The sequence below is a fragment of the Chionomys nivalis genome, chromosome 23 (genome assembly GCF_950005125.1).
Source record: "Chionomys nivalis chromosome 23, mChiNiv1.1, whole genome shotgun sequence".
In the NCBI taxonomy this organism is placed as follows: domain Eukaryota; kingdom Metazoa; phylum Chordata; class Mammalia; order Rodentia; family Cricetidae; genus Chionomys; species Chionomys nivalis.
In genome coordinates, this window is record NC_080108.1 from 35626785 (window position 1) to 35647894 (window position 21110).

At 47.4% G+C, this 21110-nt stretch overlaps 1 protein-coding gene across 1 annotated transcript in view; it reads left to right on the forward strand.

Annotated features, from left to right (window-relative positions):
* Slc6a5 (solute carrier family 6 member 5) overlaps window positions 1-20104 on the forward strand; it is a 51785-nt gene extending 31681 nt beyond the window's left edge. The window contains exons 12-17 of the mRNA XM_057756672.1: window positions 3771-3883; window positions 4761-4892; window positions 6618-6717; window positions 11917-12017; window positions 16959-17126; window positions 19949-20104. Of these exons, the coding sequence (XP_057612655.1) occupies window positions 3771-3883; window positions 4761-4892; window positions 6618-6717; window positions 11917-12017; window positions 16959-17126; window positions 19949-20104 (770 nt within the window). The remainder of the gene's footprint in view (window positions 1-3770; window positions 3884-4760; window positions 4893-6617; window positions 6718-11916; window positions 12018-16958; window positions 17127-19948) is intronic.
* The last annotated feature ends 1006 nt before the right edge of the window (window positions 20105-21110 follow it).

Here is a 21110-nt window from a genome sequence, read left to right on the forward strand (position 1 = left end):
TGTCTTCCTTGCTTTCTTGACCCTGCTCCAGCCCTCATTGGTCAGGGCTGTACCTGTTAGACCTGTTAGGCACGAGTAGGGGATTCATTAGGCAGCCCACAGCCCTGCTGCTGCTCCTGGTGCCTGCTCTGTAGATCCTTAATGAGTTCTGGCTTGACTTCAGGGAGCCTTGTCCTTACGAAGCACTTTTCCTAATTGTTGGGTCAAGTGTGTTCTCAAGGCTTTCTGCTTAGCATGGCAGACCTGCAGTTTTCTCGGCAGTGAGTGAGCAGGTGCGGGGAGTGGGAGTGCGGCCTGAATGTTTACACTGCGCCCAAATGATGCTAACATTTGCATAGTGCTTGGGAGTTTGCAAGAGCTCTCCTCTCATCACTTATGTTTCCAGGACAGCATTTATGGAGGGAGTAGTTAAAATTTTTATTAACTTTATTTCCACTCTGCCTCGTTCTACAGAGGATTAGGGTATTGCAAAGTCATGGCGGCTGGGGACCGTCATTGTGGGGGTTGTCCATCATTCTGGTTGGACGATATCTGAGCAGGCATATTGGCTTCAGCGTGTGACAGGTGCAGAGAGGCATAGCCATGAGCCCCAGGCCCTCCAGAGGTGGGAGGCTCATCCGGCAGATGTCCTTCAAGTGACTCCCAGTGGTTCTCAGAGCAAGGACACAGGAGAAGCCAAGCTCTAGGTCACCTTTCAGGAGGGACGGCCCGGTCTCTTCCTGTCCACCAGGGACAATTAATCATTGCTTCCATTGTGCTAACACAGCCTGGAGGAGTTAAGGTGCCAGCCTATGCCAGGGCTGTCATCATCTCTCCCTGGAGAGAGCACGAGTCCCAGAGAGGTTGGTTCTGTATCAGTGAGCTCTGCGGTGCTTTCTGCTGGCTGAGACTTCTCCAGCTCCCTGGGAGGCAGGACATGCTGAGAGGGCCTTACCCTCCGGCTCTGAGCCACCCCTGGCTGTTCTATAACCTCAATTTCTTCCAGCACAGTCATTGAGGCCGATAGTTTCCGCCCCACTTTCTAGAATTTCTGAGGCATTTTGCTGGTTTTTTTTTTTTTTTGGTTTTGTTTTTTCTATCTTGTTGGGAATTAGTGGATGAACCAATAAAAAAACAGTAATTGGGGACACACAGACCACTTAAGCGAGCTGCTCTGAGCTGTCTCCTGTCCCAGCAGGCCTGGGGAGGACAGGTGCTATTAACACTTAGATACAAATTTGCAGATCTTCCCCCTGAAAAGCAGCAGCAATTTCCAGCAAGTCTCTCTGAAATTCCCCTTCCTGTAGTTGTTCACGCCTGCCATTTTACAGTAAGAAGATCACATCTAATGCAGGTGCAGAAACAGTGGGCCCATTCCCCAGGAGGGACCCTGAGTCCTGAGACCTGTCCCAGATTCTTTGTGGGACTCATATATATTCTTTATAAAAAAATTTGTTATATATTTTTATTGTTTCTTTTATTTTTTCAGATTATAAAATAATTACATAATTTCCCACTTCCCTTTCCTCCAGTATACTCCTCCTTGCTCCTTTTTAGATATATAGCCTTTTTCATTAATTGTTGTTGCATGCATGTATGTACGTATACATACATACACACACACATATATATATACATACACACGCATATATATATATATATATATATATATATATATATATATATATATATATATTCCTAAATATATTCTGCTCAGTCTGCGCAATGTTACTTGAACGAATGTTTCAGGGCAGATCGTTTGGCACTGGATAACCAGTTGTAAAGTCTTTCCTGGGGAAGGCTATTTCTCCTGCTCTCAGTGTTCCTTAGGTGCCTGTAGGTTTTGTGTAGGGTTGAAGCCGCATGGTCTTCCCCTGTCTTCTTTGGCGTGTCTCTTGTTGTCCTCCTTTGGCTCATGTTTAGGCGGTCGTGTCGATGAGACTTTACGGGTGCAGCTCACACCCCTTCTTATCTGTTCTTCCTAGGTGTAGTTCCCCTTACCTGAAGGAGGCTGGCTCTGCAGGGTGTGTGGGGTCAGCACCGCTCCAGCCTAGCTGAGCAATATCAGCATAGCCACACGCAGGACAGTTGCTGATCCAAACGCTGGCCACTGTGTTCTGATCGTTAGTCAGAAACGGCACCATCATAAAGTTAACTGATGGCAGTGACCCCTCCCTTCTCAGGGAGGTCTGTCTGTCAAAATTGTCAACCCCCCTCCAGAGTAGTAATACCCCAAAGACAGAATGGTGTTCAAGCACCACAGTGAGTCTTCTGGTGGTAACCATTGTAGGGATGGCTTTCTGGGTCTGTGTTTGAGACCTGTTTTCAAGTCTAGTTTAATACAGACTTGTTCATGTCAGGAGCATTTGAGGGCTGGTTCTATAATCTGTTCAATAAATGTATAGGACAGGGGATATCTGAGGCCTTCGGGGTTTTATATTTTCCATATCCTGAGGCCTTATGCAACATTAGAAACTATCTTATTAGGATTTCTGTTACTGTGAAGAGACACCATGACCGCAGCCTCTTATAAAGGAAAACATTTAATTGGAACGGTTCACTTCCAGTTCAGAGGTTTGGTCCATTACTGTTGTGGTGGGGAGCAGGCAGCATGTGGGCAGACACAGTGCTGGAGCTGAGAGTCCTATACATCTTCATCCAAAGGCAACAGGAAGTGAACTGTCTCATTGGGCGCGGCTTGAGCATATATGAAATCTTAAAGCCCACCTCCACAGTGACACACTTCCTCTAACGAGACCACACCTACTCCAACAAGGCCCCCTTTGGGGGCCGTTTTCTTTCTAACTACAACAGGAACCAACCATCCAATAAGTTCCAGTTTTTAAAAGTGCTTTGATGTGGGCTGGACAAATGGGTCAGCAGTTAAGAACACTTGCTGCTCTTTCAGAGGACCAGAGTTCCATTCCCTGGACCTATACCAGACAGCCCTCAAGTACCTGAAACCCAGCCCCAGGGAAGCTGAGGCCCTCTGCAGGACACTGTGGGCACCCGCATGCCGAGGAGACTCAAGCTCTGCAGCATCTCTCCCTCACCCCTTCCCTTGAGCCCTGAGAACATCTGGTATTCTAGGAAACCATTGTCCCTGGCCTTTGCTTTCTGATTTCCCTAGTTTTCTGTACTTTTCTCCCTGTTGTTACAAAATCCCTAACAAAAGCAGCTTGAAGGAGGGAGGGTTCATCTGGCTCACACTTTGAGGGGATGCATTCCCTCAGCGGGGGTAAGATAGAGGACAGAGACTTGCTGCATCTGGTCACATTGTCTCTGCAGGCAGGAAGCAGAAAAGAGACACACACTTGTGTTCTCCTCGCTTTCTTCCCCTTTTCAGCCCAGAACCCCCACATGGATAGTGCTCCCCGTGTCAGTTAGCTGACATAGGGATTTATCGCAGACATGCCCAGTGGATTGTTCCCTCGGTGACTTTAGTTCCTGTCAAGTTGACAAATTGATCATGAAATTATCCCATTTCATTCCAGTTGTGAGAAACAAAGTAGTCTCCAGACACTACCAGGTACCCCTCAGGGCTCAATATCAACAATTCTACCAGAAGGTGATAATTATCTTTACCTCCAGTTCATCAAATGAAAGAACGTAGCGTCTTAGTTTTTGCATGGGAGATAGCATGGTCTAATTAACAGAGATGAGCACAGATAACCGACAGTGGAGAAAGAACTGTAACATGTTCAGGACTCCGGGGACTGAAGGCCTGTGGACTCGGGGGAGAGGAACTTTGAGCCGGATCTGCTTGCCACCATCTCTCTTGTTCCTTCTAGGGCCAGGCATTGCATTTGTGGTTTACCCAGAAGCCTTAACCAGGCTGCCTCTCTCTCCATTCTGGGCCATCATCTTTTTCCTGATGCTTCTCACTCTTGGACTTGACACTATGGTGAGTCCCCGTCCCTCCCATGCCTGCCCCACATGCCCTTTAAAGATTCTACTTTCTGAGATCCCAGATCCAGCCGGTGAGCAAGACTCAGGCCAGTGGGTTACATGGAGGTTTCTCCTGCGTAGTCTTGGGATGGCGAAGCACCTGTCTAGAGAGTCACAGTCACTTTGGGTGTAGTTTTTTAAAGACAAGATACTGCTATGTAGCGGAGGATGGCCTTGAACTCTTTAGCCTCCCCCCTCAGCCTCCTGGGTGCTGGGATTGCAGATGGGCACTACCACACCCAGCGTAACCTTACGTTTTCTGGTGATCATTTCACGGCATGAAGGAACCTCCCTCTCTCCTCCATTCCCTCCTTTTGTATTCTGTGCCAAGCATTAGCCTGCATCCTCCCCTGGTTGGCATCATTTTGCCACAACAAATCCTAGAGGGTAGCATGAGAGATGATATTATGAAGTCAATTTTAGGAAGATGGCCGCAAGGCTGAAGCTGCTACAAATCACGCTGACAGGCGATCAGAGTGTAGTCACTGGGTGCAAAGAGGGTTTTCCCTCAAGTAGGAGATCAAATGGCAGAGAACTAGAGGAGAGGAATTTACATCTCATGAATTCAAAACGAAGCTAAAATGTCCTGATGGATGATTGTGCATTCTCCGGGGACTGGAGGCGGAGTTTCTGGAGCTCATATTCTGCTTGAGTTCTCCTGACTTTCTGTGTTGACATCCAGTAAGGCCATTTAGACCACGGAAGGGATGCCACCCTCAAAATCAGACCAAACTCAAGCACGGCTTTCCCTGGTGACACCACAAAGGACTTTGGCAGGAAGTCTCTGAAGGGGACAGTTGAACTCACATGCTTTTGTCCTGGTCCTGCTTTAGTTTGCCACCATCGAGACCATCGTGACCTCCATTTCGGATGAGTTCCCCAAGTACCTGCGCACACACAAGCCTGTGTTCACCCTGGGCTGCTGTATCTGCTTCTTTATTATGGGCTTCCCAATGATCACACAGGTGAGAGCCCTCTGTGCATGGCCAGCTATTCTGGGGATGTATGAGGACTGTCTAGCAGTCACTCTCGGGTGAGAGCCTGCTGTGATGATGGGTCGGCTGGGAGATGTATGATGGCCATCTGCCATCACTCCAGTGAGGGGCTGCAGCCATAGCCTGATGGGAGCCCCTGTGATGACTGCCATCCTGTAGTGTCATTTCTCCGACCTCATACCCAGAGTCAAATCACTGCTACGGCCATAGCTGGCATGACTTCAGAAATATTTCGGACCACACAGGGAAATATGTCCTCTTGGCTCCCAGTGAGACCACTAACATCTTCATAATTGAGACGTAGTCTTCTTGAGCCAACAAGACAGGTGTGTCCTACATAAAGGAAACAGGAAGCCAGAACGTCCAGATTTACCCATCAGTCACATCTCCAAGATATTTCTTGTTATATATAAACACCAATGTCACTCGAGTTTTTCTCCTAGTCCTAGATATATTGGCAAATTGCACAGTAACACTTGGGACATACAGTGTCCTTGCTCGCTCTGTGACCTTGAACAAGCCATTCCTCTGGGCCTTAGCTCTTCAATCTATAAAACATGGAGTGGAAGGAGATAGTCTCCAAGCCTCATAGGCAGCAGGGAGACGTAAAGAGCAAGGGAGAGAGAGAGTCTCCAGAAAGTGTAATGAAGGTCCAACATATTAGTTAGGGTTTCCTAAAGAAGCAGAACTGGTAGGAATCAAAGCATGGTCAAAGTCCACAACAGCTTCTCCCACCCAGGGAGCTGAGACCCCACTAGTTGTTCAGACCACAAGGCTCTGTGCCTCAAGCAGGCCCAGTCTGGTGCTGAAGACCCAGGGGGTTCCTGGAGAACCCCTGGTCCTCAGTTCACCTTGGGAGCCCAGAAAGGCTACTGCTGATGTCAGGGAAGGCGTCAGTGGCAACAAGGCAGATTAACTATGAGGGGAGAGGGACGGCCAAGCTGACAGAGGACGAATTCTCCTCCCTCTTCCATGACCTTTTCCATCTGGGCTGCTCCCAGAGGGTGCCAACCACATTTAGGGTGGGTCTGCCCAAGTGAGTTTAGGCAGTCAGGAGAATCCCTCAATGAGGCTCCCGGTGTAGGTGATTCTAAACAAAACTCACACCCATAGCTAACGGTCACATGGGAGTCAATCAAACCCACCTACACGGATAGAAGTGGCCATGGACAGCTCACAGCAAACACGAGGCAGGTGACTGCTTCTACAGCTCCTTCAGAGGCCAGCCTTCACCTTGGAAAAATAGAAGATATTAAACCAGCCCCCCGTTTTAAAAAATATTTATTTATTCATTTGTTATGTATACAATATTCTGTGTGTATGCCTACAGGCCAGAAGAGGGCATCAGACCTTATTAAAGATGGTTGTGAGCCACCATATGGTTGCTGGGAATTGAACTCAGGACCTTTGGAAGAGCAGGCAATACTCTTAACTGCTGAGCCATCTCTCCAGCCCCTTAAACCAGCCCCTTTGTGCTTGTCTTATGTATCACCTTAGAGGTCATTGAAGGGCATTTCTGTTAACTTGTCCAGGTTTCCACTTTACACACCTAGCCCAGGTGTAGGTTTCTGCTGTGGTGTACAGAGGACTTCTGACTCCTATCTGCCTGCTGCCCTCAGGAGGGAGAAGATGGTGGGGAGATGGAGCCTGGCCCCAGGGTCCTATTTGATGGTGGCTGTTTCTCTCTTTCCCTAGGGTGGGATCTATATGTTCCAGCTCGTGGACACCTATGCTGCCTCCTACGCCCTTGTCATCATCGCCATATTTGAGCTTGTTGGCATCTCCTATGTGTATGGTAAGCGAACACTCTGCCTTCCTGGCAAGCACGCTCACCGTAGTTAAAGGATTTCAATGCCGCTATTTCTGAGCTTGACTCGGAGATCACGGTGGTGAAACTGAATGAGAAGCCAAAGGCGGTGAATCTTAGAATTGTGTGGCAGAAATTGTAACACCTGGTCCTGGGTATGGTCTGGCACAGTTAATGCCTGTGGCCAGTGACCAGATAAGGAGGGAGGGCTCCTTTGCTGGTGTGCCATTATTCTTGGTATTGGCAGTGTCAGGGACCCATGTGCTTGAGTTAAAGGGTGGCTCTCCATAGCCCCAGGGTACCAAAGGCCACACAGAGCCTTCTGATCTTGATAAGCACCAGAGGGAACTTGCCATACAGTATCTAAGTACCACATTTTCTCAGCAAGGAAGCTTCCGGTTCCTTAAAGGTTTACTCTTGTTACCATCACCATGGAAACCTGCATCCCATCCACCAGAAAGCTGTTATCAAGGACAGAAGGATGGCAGCCACCAGATACCACCTCTGCCCTTTGTGCGAAAGTGTTTGTCCTGGAGGTCACTCCAGGGAACATCCTGGTCACTCTGCACAGTTCGGTTCAGGCATTGCTGACTCCCTTGTACCTAGACATCTTAGAATGGTAACTGGATGAGGCCAAATAGCAAGTTATCAGGGGGATAAAACTTTGGGGGTTCAATGATCTAATCATATTGCCATCCCCCGAAGAGAGCAACTTTTCTTAAGTGAAAAATTAAGTGAAATGAATTGCTTGGGATAGAGGCTTGCAGGTGCCCCAGACTATCTTGTGGGGAGTCCAGAGGTAACATGTTCTCCGAATGGGGGAAAATACCCCCCCCCAACTTCTGTGTGTCCTCTGGACAAGTGTCTTGATTCTGAAGTGATTGTTAGTCTCTAATGACAGCTATGCCACTGTTTCTGGGTTGCCAGGTAATTGCATTAAAATAAAAGAGAAATAGAGCAGAGAATCAGGGGAGAAAATGGAAATCTTTCTTGTAAACTCCGGGCACCCTAGAAACAGGAAGAGGCTGCAATCACGCCTTTAATCCCAGCACTCGGGAGGCAGAGGCAGGTGGATCTCTGTGAGTTCGAGACCAGCCTGGTCTACAAGAGCTAGTTCCAGGACAGGCTCCAAAGCCACAGAGAAACCCTGTCTCGAAAAAAAAAAAATCATTAATTTTTTTTTTAAATCTTTTTTTTTTTTTTTTTTTTTGGTTTTTCGAGACAGGGTTTCTCTGTAGCTTTGGAGCCTGTTCTGGAACTAGCTCTTGTAGACCAGGCTGGGCTTGAACTCACAGAGATCCGCCTGCCTCTGCCTCCCGAGTGCTGGGATTAAAGGCGTGCGCCACCATCGCCCGGCTAAAAATCATTAATTTAAAAAGATTAAATCACATGTATTGGATACGTGTGTCTGAGTGTGGGTATATGTAGTGTAGTATCTGTGAAGGTCAGAAGAACCCCAGGTCTCCAGAACTGGGGTTCCAGGCAGCTGTGAGTCACCCGCTCTGGGTGCTGGAAGTTGAATTCTGGTTCTCTATAAAAACTGTATGTGTAACCGGGTGGCGGTGGTGCACACCTTTAATCCCAGCACTCAGGAGGCAGAGACAGGTGGATCTCTGTGATTTTGAGGCCAGCCTGGATTTACAAGAGCTAGTTCCAGGCCAGGCCCCAAAGCTTCAGAGAAACCTTGTCTTGAAAAACCAAAACCAAACCAAACAACAACAAAAAAAACTGTATGTGCTCTTAACTGCAGAGCCAGCTCTCCAGTCCTGGAATTACTTTTGGATGGGAGCTGAGAAGGAGTTTTTAAGACTAGAGATCATCTTGCTGGCAAGAGGAGCCTGCTTCCTTTGTAGCCTATGCACAACCAGGCCCATGTGCAGGGAGTTACCCCTTCCTCTATTTCTCCACTGCTAAGGGCCAAGAAAGGCCCATTCTCAAAGTGCTTTCTGGTAAAACAGGCTGGTTCAGCGAGGTCTGAAAGCAATTAAACCAGACACTTTTTAAAGCGTCTAATTTTAGAAGTTAAATTGTCTCCTCCCAGGCCCAAGCAAACCCACTAGTACCTGTCTTGGCTGTGAAGGAAGAGGTAAAGTGCAATTGTTTCAGTCCTTGGGCTCTTCTGATTTCCTCGAGGACAGGAAATCCTTTGGTCCCTAAGGAATGGTATGGGGCACCCTTCAGAATCAGATAGAGCCTGTGATAGACCCAGGCTGGACTTGGAATTGCATCTGATGGATATTTAAGCAGTGAAACTTGGGGCTGGAGAGATGGCTCAGTGGTTAGGAGCACCGGATGCTCTTCCAGAGGATCCAGGTTCAATTTCCCAGCACCGCATACAGTACACAACTGTCTATAACTCCAGTCTCAGAGGATCCAATGCCTTCTTCTGGCCTCTGTGGTTGGGCACCAGGCACGCACATGGTACATATACACATGAAAGCAAAAAACTCAAATATGAAAATAAAATAAAAGTGTGTGTAAATTTGGGGACTTGAGAGATGACCAGAGTTTGGTTCCTAACACTCACAATTGTCTAAAACTCCAATTTCAGGGTATCTGGTGCCCTCTGCTGTCCTTTGTGGGTACTGTACTCTCATGCATGTACACAATACCTTGACATGCATGCATGCTCATAATTAAAAATATAGGAAATCTAACAAAAAGTAAATTTCAATCTCTCCCCCTCCCTCCCTCCCTCCCTCCCTCCCTCCCTCCCTCCCTCCCTCCCTCCCTCCCTCCCTCCCTCCCTCCCTCCCACACTGTGCATCATAGAAGCACAGGGGGGAGTTGGGCAGAATGAGCAGGAAAAGAGAGGGTGATGGGTGACTGTGAGCAAGCCACTGCAACGTATACACAACAGAGTATCATAGCAGAGTCATTGTTCTAATTGCTAACTAAAAACAAAATAAGAAGAAGTAAATCCAGGGAGAAAGGATTAGTTGTTAGCGATGGAAAGAGAACCTGCACAAACGCATGAACTGCATCCCCCAAAACAGTGTGTTCTTTCTAAGATGACAAGGCCCCAGTTCTGTGAACGGGCATGAGAGGGCTGAGCGCAGGTCTGGGGAGAACAGAAATGAACCATTGATCTGGTGCGCGACTGCAGAGCTGAGGGAGCAAGGGCGTGATCCGAGGCTTTCGGTTCACTTTAAGGGTCTCTATATTAGAGAGGAAGCATCCAGACATTTGCGCTATGATGGGGACAATTTTAGATTTTATTATCAGATCAATTATCCGGCTGAAATTCTCCCGTTAGTATGAAGCAGAGGCCAGGCTCCACAGACACGGTAAGATGGTAAGACGGTTGAGGAGGTCAACCCTAAGCCAAGCTTCCAACTGTGAGCTCTTTGACTGTTCAGAAAGAAAAGAGAGTGTGAGAGGCCAGGGAAACCAGGAAAACGACCCCATAGAGTTGAAAGAAATGAATGTGGAGACTGGGAGAAGGTTCAGCTGAGTTCAGCCGAGGTGGAAACCTTTCAGGAGAGGGTTTAGCTTTCAGAGATGGCATTCATGCTGCCCAGATTAGAATGACTGGGGCATTGCCCACAGCTTCACTTGAACGGGAGACACAATTTGTGTGACCTCACACAAAATGAAAATGTGGAATCTCTCGTTAAAGTTTGGTACAGAGTTTCGAGCTGGTGGGCGGAGAGCATTGCACCAGGTTCAGGGTCCCCTGAGCGTAGGGTTCTGTTCACCTGGCCGACCTTGGTCATGGGGTTCAAATGACACTGCCAATATGCGTGCAATGCAATGATTGCATCAAACTAGCTAACACAATCATTACCGTAGACACCCTCAGTGTTTATTCTAACAGAAACACCATACTCTTGACCAGTCTGGCCTTATGTGTACTCCTCAGTCTCTGAAAGCTACCATTCTGCTCTCTGTATCCGAGGCTGTGTCTGCTTGCTTGTTTTTAGATTCCACATATAAGGGAGATTGTGTGGCATCTGGCTTTATCTGGCCGGCTTTACAGAACATAATGTCCTTCAGGTTCCTTGGTGTGGTTGAGAATGATGTTGCTTACGTGTGTGTGTGTGTGTGTGTGTGTGTGTAAGTGCATGTCTGATGATGTGTATGCATATGCATACGTGTGCATGTATATTTTGTGTGTGTGTATGAGCTAATGTGCATGTATGCGGATGTGACCTTCTCTTCACTCGCCTTTGACAGGTAGGTAAGTTCCTGTCATGACTTGGTGACCGTGAATAGTGCCACAGTGAGCTGCGATCAGACGTATTCAGCACACTCTCGTGCATCAGCTGGCTGTCTCCTCACTGTGGGAATGAATACTGGTCCCATTAAGCTTTGCTTCTAACTTTTTGAGAACTCTCTAGATTTCGAGTGATGGTTCTGTCCCCAGCACATCAGGGCTCCCCTCTCTCTATGAGGAACACATCTTGAATACACCAGGGTGGGGTTTTAGACATTCCCAGTACAGAGATGTACATTCAGGAAGCTATCAGGCCCCCCTTTGCATATTGGTCCCCCAGTTCTGAGGGTTCTTAGGATACAGTGCCTTTCCTTCCAAGCTGAGTTTCAATCCCACTTCTAAACTAAGAGGTTACCAGGAGGATGGCAGTGTGGGACTGGATGAAGAACTGCCTCCTTTGGATTTTACTTTAGTGAAGATTTTGTGGTCAAGATCACAGTCATTCCGTTCCATCTGCATGTGATGGACACTAGGAATACACATTGGTTTCACCTGTAATCCTGATCGTACACCAACCAGAGCTATGCAGACGCAATGGAAATGCTCTTGAGAGGCGCGAGCCACACACCCAGCCCACAGAAACTCTTACTAAGAACAAGGCCTTTCATATTACAGCATCTTGGTTTTCCAAAATCTTTTTCTGCCAGTCTTGTCAACAAGCACATCAAGTCACCCCCCACAGCAGCCATATGCATGTAAGGACCACTGTCAACACTCCAGGAACTAAGCCTTGGGGATGCTGCCATGACACCTCTGAGCCTCACTGGAGAGAGGGTTTAGTATCTGTTTCAACATTCAGTTAGCCCCAGGGTCCCTGGCAGTGAGGCATCTGTACCAGGGTTTCTTTTGCAATAGGAAACTTTACTTGGGTTCTTCCTTAGCCAAGGTTCTTGAGTGAAGGGCCCTGGTGTCTGCCTCTTCCTGCCCCTGCCCTCTGCACCTCACACATGGCCTCTGTTGTCTCTTTGCAGGCTTGCAGAGGTTCTGTGAAGACATTGAGATGATGATTGGATTCCAGCCCAACATCTTCTGGAAAGTCTGCTGGGCGTTCGTCACCCCGACCATTTTAACTGTAAGGGCTGAGAGCCTTCTCTCAGAGACACTGCCTTATGTGCTTGCCAGTGTTCTGCCTTTGAACGCATGTGCCTCCCCGTGAGCCTGGGGAGCTGGTGGGATGGGTATTGCCCTTGTCTTCTAGGAGGGTGAACTGAAATTCAGAAAGATGAAGCGACTTACCTGCAGGTGCCCAGCTGGTGAGGAACACAGTTGGGACTGCGTGACAGGCATTAGCACATCTGTATAGAATGTTTGCCTTATATCCATCTGTCTTGTGTGCTAGCAGACGGCACTCTACAGCCATGCAAACCATACATCTCCCTCGGTTCCCATTCTGTTCGAGGTGATTTGTGTGTAGAGTCCCCCCTCTCACAGTCCTGTCAGGCTGTCCTGCAGAAGGGGAATGTCCTATTTCCTTTCCAGTTGCCCTGATAAGATGTCTTAACAACTCAGAGGACGAGAGGATTTATTTCCACGTACAGTTCCAGGTTGTAATTAATCATAATATGCAGCCGGAGGGTTTTCTCTGTCTCCCCCGGGTCCACTGAACCGGTTTCTCTCCTGCCCGCCAGTCCCCGCAACTGCTTATAGAATAATCAATCACTGATGCACGCTGTTAATCCCAGCACTCGGGAGGCAGAGACAGGCAAATCTCTGTGAGGTTGAGGCCAGCCTGGTCTACAGAGCGAGTTCCAGGACAGGCTCTAAAGCTACAGAGAAACCCTGTTTCAAAAAACAAAAAACAACAACAATGAAAATACAAACAAAAAAGAAAAAGAATAATCAGTCACTCAGAGACTAATATTAATAAAATTGCTCGTCTAATGGTTTAGGCTATTACTGACTAGATCTCACTTGTACATTAACCCATTTCTAAGAATCTGTAAGGTAACGTCACATAGCCATGGTGTTACCTTAGATGTTCTGTCTTGTTTTATGGGCGGCTCGCTGGCATCTCTCTCTACCGTGCCTTCTTTCTCTATCTCTGCTTGGATTTTCTGTTTAAGCTACATTCTATTCTGCCATAGGCCAAAGCAGGTTCTTTATTAACCAATGGGAGGAATACATATTCATAGCGTACAGAAGGAATCCTACATCAATAACAAGAATGTCACAGTGGGAGGAGCCTGAAGCAGCTAGCTCTACCCACAGTCAATAGCAGAGCGAATGTGAAGGCACCCAGGCCTGTTAGTGCCCAGCTAGCTCTCCACTTTCCAGGAAAGGATTTATTCTGTTATTTCCTTACATGTGTGCATATGTGTGTGTCTGTGTGCATGTATGTGCGGGTGCATATGGGGTACCTGCAGATTCCAGAAGATGGCATTGGATCATCTGGAGCTGGAGTTACACATGACTGTGAGCCTTCTCTCCAGCCCCTGATTTCCCCCTGCCTAGGGATTGATGCTGTCCACAGTGATTGTATGACCCCACATCAGTTAGCATAAGCACGACAATACCCACAGGGCCACTCGATCTAGACAGGCCTTCATTGAGATTCCCTTCCAGATGACTCTAAGGTGTGTCAAGTTGGCAGGCAAAACTAAATATCACTGCCGGGTGGTGGGGGTGCACATCCTGAGGCAGGTGGATCTCTGCTTTTGAGGCTAGCCTGGTCTACAGAGTGAGTTCCAGGATAGCCAGAGCTGTTACAGAGAGAAACCCTGTCTCAGAGAACCACCACCATCACCACCACCACCACTGCCACCACCACCACCACCAAAATATCACAAGGAAACTGAAGCCTGGAGTTATGTAATTGACCTAACATTCAATATACAAAAGTTGGCTACAGTCTAGTTTCAAACTCACGTATTCTGGCTCCTAACCACAACGCTACGTGTCTGCTCTACATTTAATGGAGTTTCAATCAGGTTTTAACTGTTGATTTTATTGCTTTGAGAGCCGTTTTGTCGTCTTCAAGTGTGAGGATGGTGTTTAGAGATTCCCTGACATCCACCTTTGTAACATGATTTGTACAGGGACTTAGACTTGCACTTTGTCACCCCCATTATTGTGCCAGAAGCTGTCAGTGTGGCCCTTGCTGTCTTCACCAAGTAAATTAACTGGCAGAGATTTTGCCTTTCCTATCCTCTGAAGCTTATCTTCCTCTGGCTTTTGGGAGTCCTTTTTAGGCAAGCCTGAAGGAAGTTGTTTGTAATTTCTATTTGTCCCAGCAGGTGGCGCTAGAAACCACATAAAGAGTTCGCTTTTCACTACCAGACACCAGCTTTACTTACGATGCAGGCTGGTTGCAGGTGCAATGAAAATACATGTTTTCTTCATCTGTTTGCCTTTTTTTTTTCCTGTCTCAGAGTGTGTTTTAATCAAACCGTATCTTTCTGAAACACCGGAGATTTAGATAGAAAATCCATTCCGCTATCCTCATTTTCTGCACTGACATCAATAGCTTACTCACATCCATATTGTGGTTTGAAGGCCCCCCCCAAAGTTGGGGCGTGACAACTGGGAAGACTTAAAGACAGGTACCCGGAGCTGGATTGTGTGGGGAGCTGGGCTTATCTTGTGGGTATGAGGACGAGGGTGCTACCCATGGTCTGCAGATGCTGCCCTTTGACTCCCTCACTCCCACCCCTCATGCTTTATTATCAGCTAAGTCAATGTTAGAATTTGTTCTAGATCCTGCCCTCCTTTCCCTCCAGTCCTAGAAGAGTGTTAGAATGTGTGCGTGTTCTGTGGAAACACACCTGGTGCTACTGTGTGGAGGTGTGTTTGAGGCAGGTCCTTCACCAGCATAGTCGTTGAAGTTTGCAACCATGCTGTCTCTCCCTTTACAGATGCGTGCACAGAGGCTCAGAGACGGTGAGGAATCAGTCGAGGCCGCAAGGCCAGAGAGTCAAAACATTGCCTCTGAGGTCGGGTGGGCTTCAAGCCCACCTTCTGCCTCTGACACTCTAGCTTCTTATCCTCCCGTGGAACATGGCCAGTTTGGGTTAAAATAGTCAAGTCTTCACAACCAGGGAGAAGGAATTCCAGGAGCTTGATATATATATATATATATATATATATATATATATATATATATATATATATATATATATATATTTTTTTTTTTTTTAAATTTTCATTCTTGGGAAAACTCCTCTCAACTCTGCTGGGCTTCGCGTGATTTCATGTCAGAAACTGAGGAGATGCCCTGGCACTGTCTTGAGGTAGATTCGCTGTGCTGTTTGGGGTGAGAGATGTGGTCAGCTCCATCCTCACCAACCAGGGACTCCTGGGTCTGTATTGGTAGCTGTCAGTTAAAGGCAGGGGTGGGCGTGACACAGTGGCTAGATCCCCGCTCCTGTGCGCCAAAGCCCACCCAAGGGCAGCCTTTCACCAAAGCTGACTTGGCAGAGGGAAATTTATGGCAAGCAACCTGCTTGTGCCTAAAAGTTTGATGTGATATTTGCACAAGTGGGAATGGGCGTCAAAGGTCTCAGCCCCGCCTAGGCTTTGCCCTTTGCCTTCCGTAGCATAGATGTCTTTGAGGTCTTGGACTAGGGTAAGATTATGGTTTTAAATTAGTTCAGGGCCTCTGAAATAAAATCCATCATTCTTCTATGTGCCGTCGCGGATTTATGGAGCCATAAATATCCTCATGCAATTAACATATGCATAGTCTGATCACGTTCCTGAGTAAGACACACACACAAGCAGATGCCTTGCTATTTATATAGTAAATGGAACAGAGCAGCAAGCCATAGTGATACGGGGCCCTGCTTCCAATAGACTGGCTAAGAAAGCTTATGACTCCAGGGGCAAATGTGTGAGAAGGGGGCTAACATAGCCCTCATTCTCCATGGAAGTCTTGTGTTCAGGCTCACATTGCTTTGAGTCAACGTATGAATCACTGTTGTATTGGAAGAATCACTCGCCACAGAGCCCGGGAGCTGCAGCAGTGGTGTGGAGGCCTCGTGCTTGTGTAGAGTTCCACACTTCTCCAAAATACTCCCAGCTGTTATTTTCACTAGTACGATTTCCCCCAATCTCTCTGTGACTCCAAAGCTCAAGGTAGGAAGAGAGAGACAGAGCTGGGGAAAGGACTTATGTGGCCAATGCTAGGCTGAAGCTGCCACAGGCAGGAAGGACACACGGAACCACATTGTTTTGGGAAATGGAGTCTATAGGCTGGGCTGGGGCTGTCTAAAGCCTGGCTCCCTGTAAAGGTGCCTCTGTCTTCGGCACATGGCTTCCCTTGACCCTATCCTGCTACCCAGCCAAGCCACTGGATGGATCTCAGATGGAGTGATAGCGGATAATGGGCAGAAGCCAAATCATGGGCTTCTAAAAAATGAGGAAGGACTCTGGAGTAAGCGCCAGCCTCCTGACCCCAGCACTATGTGAAGGGTGTGAAACAAGCCTGTTTTGTTGCTGGGAAGTCTGAGAGGCCCCTCAGCTCATTAGCAGCAGAGCATGGTCTCTGGACTCACTGGGGATGATGCTGTTCATCTTGAGTCAGTGGAGGGGGGTTGTGCATCTTTTCTCTCTGCCGTGGTTTATTATAGGACCTTGCTTCCAGATCAGTCACCTCTGAGGGGCCGTTTTGGGTCTCACACGGTCAACTTTAAAGGCAGCTCTTCTGTGTGGGTCATTCCTCGTTCTAGGAGGAAACCAAGTGGATTCAATTAAAGTGATTGAAATATATAAATTCAACTCATCTTTTCCCCATGATAAAAAAGGCTTGATTATCAATGTTTGTTCAGACAATCTCTTCAGAACTCTCAGCATTCCCAATCCTACCCATCCCAAGAGTCACTGTGCTTTTGGTGTGGTCTCTCCATGTGCAGACATATGTGCACACCCTGATGACTTCAACTAGAAAATCCCTTTTCAGATGGACAAGTGTGTGCATACGATGACGTAAGGGAAACGAAAACATGGAGCACGTGCTTGTTGAGTGAATGAATGACGCAGCCTTCATCACCCTAACGTCCTCTCTCTTCTTCTCCCCTAGTTTATCCTTTGCTTCAGCTTCTACCAGTGGGAGCCCATGACCTACGGCTCTTACCGCTACCCTAACTGGTCCATGGTCCTTGGATGGCTGATGCTTGCCTGCTCCGTCATCTGGATCCCGATTATGTTTGTGATAAAAATGTATCTGGCTCCTGGCAGATTTATCGAGGTAATTCTACTGGCTCCGTTTCCCTTGCTAGCCTCTCCCTTGGGAGAGATCCTAAAAGCTCTATGCATTAAAAACAAAAGATTCAGTAAACGTATTCAAGACAGGTACTGGGTGAGTAAGCGATTACAGTTGCCGCCGATTCTATTAAGCCCATTTCTATTATGTATTATTCCTGTACTGGAGGAGCCCAGCCAATCGTCAGGCTGAGCTATTATTGTGCGATTCCTCAGCGTGCTGGCAGCTCTGGGATGGATGATCCCAACCGTCTCCTGTTTCCTAGAGCTTCCGTCTCCTCCTCCTCGGGCTGCTATTTACATCTTAGAGTTGTTTTTTTTAACCACACAGAGGGTTTCCCCTTTCCAAGTGTCCTCTACAACCAAGCCTCCTTTCTTCCAAATATTTATTGCCATTAAACTTATAGTCACCACCCCCTATTGTTCCCGGGTTAAGAAAGACAAGAGCCAAGCTGGTTAAAAATACAATGACATCCCAGGGCGTGGCTGGAATGAGCGGAGGCTGACTTTTCTTTACCAAGTGTCCTAGCTAAGTTTCTGTTGCTCCAATAAAACCATGACCAAAAGCATCTTGGGGAGCAAGGACTTACTTCATCTCAGTATTCCCAGGTCACAGTCCCAGAGCAAGAGCTTAAGGCAGGAGCCCAGAGGTAGGAGCAGAAGCAGAGGCCACGGAGGAGTGCAACTTACTGACTTGCTCCTCGTGGCTTGTTCAGTTTGTTTTCTTATATCCCCCAGGGCCATCAGCCCCAGGGGGGCACTGCTCCAATGGACTGGGCCCTCCCTTGTCAATCATTAATGTCCCAAGACATGCGTACAGACCCATCTAATGGAGAAAATCCTTCAGTTGTTACTTCCTCTTTCTAGATGACTGCAGCCCATCCCTATCTGAACCCATTTCACTCTTGTCCTGAAAATAACCCCTGCCTTTTCCATGGAGTGGATGGGACTGCTATTTACTCCAGCCGCCACTGAAGAAACCACCCAGCTTTGGTTACTTAGGAGAACTTACTTGTTCAAGCATACCCATAATTCTAGCCCGTGAGAAGAAGAAGCAGGAGGACCATGAGTTCAAGGCCATCCTTAGCTGTATAATGAACTTTAGACTAGCCTGGGCTATCTGAGACCCTGTCTCAAAGAAAAAAGGTCTCTTACCTAGGTGGGCTGAGGATGAATGAACCCTGCCTCCATCCAGAAGGTGATTGGCCCATATCAGTGCTGGATCAGGGTCTGATCCAGAGGCTCCCGAGAGCTTGTCATAAATGCACAGTCAGGTTCTCATGACTACACAGATCTCAGATCTCAGGGAAATGGAACCTTCCAGTGATTTAGATGCATGCTCAAGTTTGCATGGATCTAGACCAGTGTTTCTTAACCCCCTAGTGCTGTGACCCCCCCCCCCCATTGCAGTTCCTCATGTTGCGGTGACTCCCAACCATAAAATTATTTCTGTTGTTAGTTCATAACTGTAATTTTGCTAATGTTATGAATCATTAGGTAAACATTTTTGGAGATAGAGGTTTGCCAAAGGGGTTGTAACCCACAGGTTGAGAACTGCTGATCTAGAGCAGTACAAAGAAATACCTGTTCGCTGGGGTAGAGAAGGGCTGCGTGGGTTCTGCTCTCCATCATGAAGATCCATGTAAGAGGCTGGAGGGAGGAAGCAGGATGGGGGTGAGCCGCTGGTCGGCACACAACACAAGTAGTCACTTGAGGTGGACCAGTGGGTAGCCATTGCTTTCACTCAGCCCTATGTGAAAATGAGCCCTCATATTGAGATGGTATTTTAGTTTACATCCCCAGAAATATTTTGTTCAATTTCTTCTGGTGTAAATCAGCTTGGTCCCAACCACTCCCAGGATGCCAGCTTCCAGCCAGAGGATCCAGGGATCTCTTTCCCCTAACAACCTCCTGTAACCTCTGCTGCTGTTGTTGCAGCCTGGAATCCTCTAGATTGATGGGTTGGCTGTGCAAATTTATTATGGTTAATTTGGGACACAAAGGTTGCAAGCTGATGATTAAGGGGAGATTAAACTAACAGCTATGAGAACCAGATTCTCTTTAATCGGTAATAAACATATAATTATTCCCTCTTATATAGTAAGAAATATGTTTTTTTCTTTTTCTAGATGCTTCTGTCAGATTTTATTTTCTATAAAAAGTTCTGTTGAAGGACTAGAGACACCCCTATTATTTTAAAGCTTACCTATATGAACCTGCACTGCTGAACCAAGCTGGAAACATATATTTTTGCCACAGATAATTAAAATCTTTGTTCACGCTTGGTCATGTATCTTCAGGGCTGGCTTTTTTCCTTTGCCGTTTATATACTTTCGGGAAATATGTTAAACGAAACCCAATTATTTTGTTGTAGCAACCACCATTGAGACTACTGAACAAATGTAATTGAGCCCAGGGTTTTTGCTGTTGGGGAGCAGAAGTAGAAACTTGGGGGTTCTCTTCATTTGTGGGGAGAGACGTATAACTAAATCTGGGCCCTTTGTCCTCTATTAAACTTGTGCAAGGCAACCATGGAGCGATCAGAATGTTGCTTTCAGGATGATGTAAGTAATTTCAAGTGAACAAAACTGAGTCTTGATTTTTCTATCGCTGGCCTGGTTAAGGAATGTGGGCTAGTCTTCCTGATGTCTCCCTCTCTGCAGGAACCTCTTGGTTTCAGTGAGGGAGGGATCTGGAGCAGAGGTTCCTAGCCATTTGGAGACGGCTAGGTGCGCCATAGTGGAGGAAGGTGCGGTCCTATTGTAACTGTGTGTGTCTTTGGCTTTTTTTTTTTTTTATTTTCCACAGAGGCTGAAGTTGGTGTGCTCGCCACAGCCAGACTGGGGCCCCTTCTTAGCTCAGCACCGCGGGGAGCGTTACAAGAATATGATCGACCCCCTGGGAACCTCGTCCCTGGGACTCAAACTGCCCGTGAAGGATTTGGAACTGGGCACCCAGTGCTAGTCCAGGAGTGTGGACGGTCCTGTGTTACTCCTGGTTGTCCTCTCTGCCTCCCTCACACTTTCCCCAGCTTTATTCCCAGTTTTCTTCTTTCTTCCCGTCCCTTGCTTCACAGCTGTGCATGAGAGTGTTCCATAGAGAAGTAGGACATAGTGTCTGTCGCATGCTGTAGTGAGAGTCACACAGACCACTGGAAGCGCTGTCTGCCTGGGTCTGTGCTATCCGTGTCAGGGAGGATTGCTCCCCTCCCCCCCATCAGGTGCTCCATTCGTCCTGCAGGGGTGGGTTGACCAGGTGGGTGCTGGCAGGTGCGTGGTTTGGCAGTAGAGAAATTCTGATGTGTGTTCGCATTGCTGGAAGGAGTAGGGCATGAGGAGAATGCAGACTTTCAGGACTGTTGGCTTGCCCTCCACACCGTCCAGCAGAGCTGGGCAATGTCACGATCTCATTCAGAAGCCGGAAGTTCAGGTCAGGTGCTTTAGGGCGGATGGCAGTGCCGGAGATGGCTCTAGATGTAGACAAGGCTGGTAGGTGGATTTGGGCACCGCTGGGTAAGGTTTGACGTGCGTATCCGTTTCTTTTATTGACCGAATATACCATGTATTTAGATGTTTTATCTCTCTACACTGTAGACCTGGAGGGACTGTCCATTCTCTTCCCTCAGTCTGTCTGTTGTCCTCCTCCCCCTCCTCCTCTCCCTCCTCCTCTTTTTCCTTCTTTGTAATAACCACATCTGGGAGTTAATTCTTTGGGTCTTTTCTTCCACCCTCTGAAGAAGAAGCCAGGCTCTGATTTGCATGTCGACTTTTGTACCGACCGCTGTCCCATTTGCCACGATGTCTTCTGCACCATGGCTCAGTGTCAAATGCTGTCTCTTTGCCTCCGAATCTCTTTCTATAAGCTGTATAACCTCTGGGAAAATGAGACTTAACCCGGTTCTGTCTATATATTACCTATATATGGGGAACAAACTCTTAAAAGATACTTTCTCAATTTTTACTCCTTTCCA